At 53.8% G+C, this 4,949-nt stretch overlaps 1 protein-coding gene across 1 annotated transcript in view; it reads left to right on the top strand.

Moving 5' to 3' along the window:
- The window catches only part of sbk1 (SH3 domain binding kinase 1), a gene marked incomplete at both ends in the record, with an annotated part of 20,059 nt that extends 16,389 nt beyond the window's left edge, over positions 1-3,670 (top strand). Inside the window, 2 exons of the mRNA XM_080542476.1 lie at positions 1,156-1,358; positions 2,783-3,670. Of these exons, the coding sequence (XP_080398602.1) occupies positions 1,156-1,358; positions 2,783-3,670 (1,091 nt within the window). The remainder of the gene's footprint in view (positions 1-1,155; positions 1,359-2,782) is intronic.
- Positions 3,671-4,949: the final 1,279 nt, after the last annotated feature.

Genomic DNA, 4,949 nt, shown 5'->3' with positions numbered 1-4,949 from the left:
TCAGAGAGGAAAGTTGATTTGGTTGCTTGGTTTGGTTGTTTCGGTCAGGAGAGTTTGGTCCTGCAATCAGCGTGTGTTGACTCTAGTGGGCAGGTGTGAGCTGTCAGCGGTGATTGCATGCATCTCTAGTGTAATAGATTTATTTATAATTGGCTTTTGTGGAGGTTCCCTGCGTAGGAATAGCAACTCGGTCTGTTCGGGCTCGTTGTTTTGTTTTTTTAGTTTGTTATTTTTGTGTTCACAAGCCGAGTCACGGCTGTTGTTCTGGTTTGGTAATGAAGTAGCCTATATTCCTCTGAGTCTTTGCATGCCAGGGATAGAGGATTTTGTTGCTGCTCCATGTGAGGAGTTTTTGGATCGTTGCACTAAAGATCAGCTTCTGAAAATTGCAGACGAGTATGAACTTGATCTAAGTGTTCTTGGTGCTAATGCAAATATAAAGGCTATGGTTAAATTGCTGTTGGTATATGTGTAAATCTGCCAGTGCCTCCCCAACCATTGACCTCACCACATGTCACTGCAGTGGCCCTATACACCACTCAGGTAACATTATCATAATAGCATGCTATAGTATAGTGTATATGAAGCATTGCTAGTTGTGAAGTCAATGTTTACCACAGCTGTTGTTGAGTAGCAGTCAGACTGGAGAGAGGCTGGATGTGGAACGCTTGTGTTGACTCAGACATGATGACACGCCTCGCTACTCTGTGTCCATCACAGCTGTGTTCTCACTCAACAGCTGAGGCAGGGGGGGGTTCTCTGTGGGGGGGGGGGGGTTCTCTGTGGGAGGGGGGGGGTTCTCTGTGGGAGGGGGGGGGTTTCTCAGAGCACAGAGGCAGCTGCTCTGGAGAGGAATCACCCCTCTCACTTACCCCCTCACACAGCTGAGTCAGCCCCATACACCTGACCATGCTACTCTACCTTCAGTCAGCGCAGTTAACCACAGTTGGTTTAGTTACTGTTGGTTTAGTTATTATACTGTTGGTTTAGTTACTGTTGGTTTAGTTACTGTTGGTTTAGTTACTGTTGGTTTAGTTACTGTTGGTTCAGACAATAAGACAGTGATGGTACTGATATACATATAGTGTGTTTGAAATGGTTGCAGTGATGATAATGTCATTTGTGTGTGTATCTGTCTGTTTCTGTGTACATCAGGCACGAAGATGGCTCTGAAGTTCGTGACGAAGAGCAAGACGAAGCTGAAGAGCTTCCTGCGGGAGTACAGCCTGACGGGGACGCTCAGCTGCTCGCCCTTCATCGTCAAGGTGCTGGACGTCCTGTTTGAGACGGAGGACAGCTATGTGTTTGGCCAGGAGTACGCCCCCGCAGGGGACCTGTTCGACATCATACCCCCCCAGGTAGACCACTGCGCGCACGTGTGTATGTGTGTTTGTATGTGTGTGTGTATCTGTTTACACTTGTTCGACATCATACCCCCCCAGGTAGACCACTAGTTCCTCTCGTATGTGGTTACAATGTACTGTCGCCCAATCACGCGCCATGTTCAGAGCACTGGTTTTAACAAGCTCTCTTGGGATTGGCTAAGACCGCCCAGCAGCTCTTCTACTAGGTAAAGCCCTCAATTAGTGCCACAGTATCTGAGTTGATGTGTGTGTGTTTGAGTTGGTGTGTGTGTGTGTGTGTGTCTGTGTTTGAGCTGGCGTGTGTGTGTTTGAGTTGAGGCGTGTGTGTGTATGTGTATTTGACTTGGTGTGTGTGTGTGTTTGAGCTGGCGTGTGTGTGTTTGAGTTGAGGCGTGTGTGTGTATGTGTATTTGACTTGGTGTGTGTGTGTGTGTGTGTGTGTGTGTGTGTGTGTTTGAGTTTGAGCTGGCGTGTGTGTGTTTGAGTTGAGGCGTGTGTGTGTATGTGTATTTGACTTGGTGTATGTGTGTGCAGCTTGTTAGAGCTCTAACAGCCTCTGTTGCTCTTCTCCCTCTCCATCTGCCCTACTTCTCTCCCTCTTTCTATCTATCTCTCCCTCTCTCTCTATATCACTATCTCCTTCTCTCTCCCTCTCTCTCCTTCTCTCTCTCTCCCCCGCTCCCTCTCTCTCTCCCTCTCCATCTCTCCATCTCTCGCCTCTCCTTCTGACTTCATTTATCATCCTTCTCTCTCTCATTCCACCTCTCCTCTCCTCCGCTCCATTGCTGCATTCTTTCTCTATTATTTGTCTATTCACTTCTCTCTCCGCCCTCCCCTCCCTCTCCTCTCTTATTCTTCTTATCCTCTCATTTATCAAACTCCATCCCCTCTGCTCTTCTCCCTCTTCTCCCCTCTGTTCTTCTCCCTTTCCTCCCCTCCACTCTTCCCCCTCTCCCCTCCTCTACGTACATCTCTATTGTCTTCTTCTCGCTTTCATTTATCAAACCCGCCTCTCGAATCAAACCCACCTTCCTCTACACCGCACCTTTCCTCCCTTCCCCCTCCCCCCCTCCCCCTTCTAACTCTCCCTCCCTTCCTCTACACCGCACACTCCCCTCCCCTCCATCCCCCAACCCTTACCTCTCCCTCCCCTCCTCTACCTCTACCTCTCCCTCCCCTACCTCTCCCTCCCCTCCTCTACCTCTACCTCTCCCTCCCCTACCTCTCCCTCCCCTCCTCTACCTCTACCTCTCCCTCCTCTACCTCTACCTCTCCCTACCCTCCTCTACACCACACCACTCACCTTGTATACCTCTCCCACCCCCCCCCCCTCCATCCCCCAACCCCTACCTCCCCCCTCCCCCCCCCACCTCCTCTACCTCTCCCTCCCCTCCTCCAACCCCCCCCCCCCCCCCCAGGTGGGCCTCCCAGAGGAGATGGTGAAGCGATGCATGCAGCAGCTGGGCCTGGCCCTGGATTTCATCCACAGTAAGAGCCTGGTCCACCGGGACGTCAAGCCTGAGAACGTGCTCCTGTTCGACCGCGAGTGCCGCCGCGTCAAGCTGGCCGACTTCGGCATGACTCGCCGCGTGGGCTGCCGGGTCAAGCGGGTCAGCGGCACCATCCCCTACACGGCGCCCGAGGTGTGCCGCGCCAGCCGGGCCGAAGGCTTCCTGGTGACCACCAGCCTGGACGTGTGGGCGTTCGGCGTGCTCGTCTTCTGCATGCTGACGGGGAACTTCCCCTGGGAGGCGGCGCTGCCCGCCGACGCCTTCTACGAGGAGTTCCGCCGCTGGCAGAGGGCGGGGTGTCCAACCGGCGCCTACCCGTCCCAGTGGCGCCGCTTCACGGACGACGCCCTGCGGATGTTCCAGCGGCTGCTCGCTGCGGAGCCCGAGAAGCGCTGCGGCGTGAAGGACGTGTTCTGCTTCGTCAAGTACGAGCTGGTCAGCGAGCTTCGCCGCCGCTCCTCGTGCCGCTCCAAGAGGGGTGAGAGGTCGGGGTCGTCCGGGGTCGTCGGGGGGGTCGTCTGCCCCGGCGGGTGCGCCGCAGTCTCCGCCTCTAACTCCGCCTCTTCCTCGTCGCGCTCCACCCACAGACACGGGGATCCTTCCCCGCCGCCGGGCACGGGGGGGGGTGTTTGTCTACGCCCCGCCCCCCTGAAACGCAGTGTCCTGTCCGACCCCCACGCCCCCCGGGACAGGGAGGAGGGGCCGGGGGCCGGGCCTCACCAGAGCCACTCCCCCGGCCGCGACAAGGCTAAGAGTCAGATGGTCATGGCCACCGCCATCGAGATCTGCGTGTAACCACAACGACGGGGACAGACAGACAGACAGACAGACAGACAGATAAACAGACAGACAGTCAGACAGACAGACAGCAGTTGTCATTTTCACGTTGGGACACTTTGGACGAGTCATCTTTCGGCCGGGATTCTCGGCTGTTCCCTGAACTGGAGAGGCTGTTTAAACCAGCCTGGAGATGTCTCCTCTCTCTTCTCCCTCCTCTCCCCTTTCTTCTCTCCCCTCGGCCACTCTCTCCTCCCCCCTCCCCTCTCTCCCCCCTCCCCTCTCTTCCCTCTCCTCTCTCCTCTCCCCTCTCTCCTCTCAGCCAGCCTGGCCCACACACAGTCATGCATGATGATGACATCAATAGAAACAACCCGGGAGGTTCAATAGAACATACTCATCGCCATCACACCCCCCGTGTCTGCTGTCATCTACCCCCTCTCTCGCTTCCCTCTGCCTATGAGTACCTAGGCCCCGGGGGAGGCCCTCTCCTGAGCTGTGGAGGTGATGCTCCTCAGAGAACCAGAGGGCTCGTGATCTAAGGCCAATCCGTTTGACTACATATTTGACTGACATATCAACGAGCCAATGGGATTCCAAGGCTGTATCTGAAGGTTTTTGGTGGACCTATGGACGATGGAGGGAGATGGAGGAGGAGGGTGTTTGTTATTCAAAGGATAAGGGGACAAAGTGAAGAAACCACAACAATGTAGCAGTTAGCATTCTGGGATGTCTTTGGCCTGTTGTCATGACAGCATGACAACTCAGGACCTCTTAGCGGGTCACTGGTTAGGGTTACAGGTGACTTCCTGTGGTAGATCACCATGGAAACATCTTCCAACGTGAACTGAAATGATTGATGTCAGAGACTTTGCAATGCTTGGGAACCGTCCATCTAGAATACAGGGATTGCTTTGTTTTATACCTGTGTGTGTGTGTGTGTGTGTGTGTGTGTGTGTGTGTGTGTCTGTGTGTGTGTTCACATGTATGTGTTGAACAACTAAAGCACAAACTCTTTGTAAAGCGAAAGATAGACGTTAATGAAACAACAACAATCTACTTTATACTGTAAATAACATCACACACTGTACTGTCAGGTAGTCACCAAGGGGAGGCTGGCCAAGGTAGAAGTCGGAGGACAGGCTCATTGTAATGCATGGGATGTAATGAGGCACGGTATCAGTGAAACCATTCTAACACGTTTGACGCCGTTCCTCATTCCGTTCCATGCATTACAATGAGCCCGTCCTCCGATTTCTACCTCCGCCAGCCTCCCTTGGACTCCATGTAGCTCTGC

Source organism: Nansenia antarctica (assembly GCF_963989245.1).
Source record: "Nansenia antarctica genome assembly, chromosome: 11".
NCBI lineage: Eukaryota > Metazoa > Chordata > Actinopteri > Argentiniformes > Microstomatidae > Nansenia > Nansenia antarctica.
The sequence above is the reverse complement of the archived record's forward strand: the minus strand, read 5'-3'. Positions and strand labels throughout refer to the sequence as shown.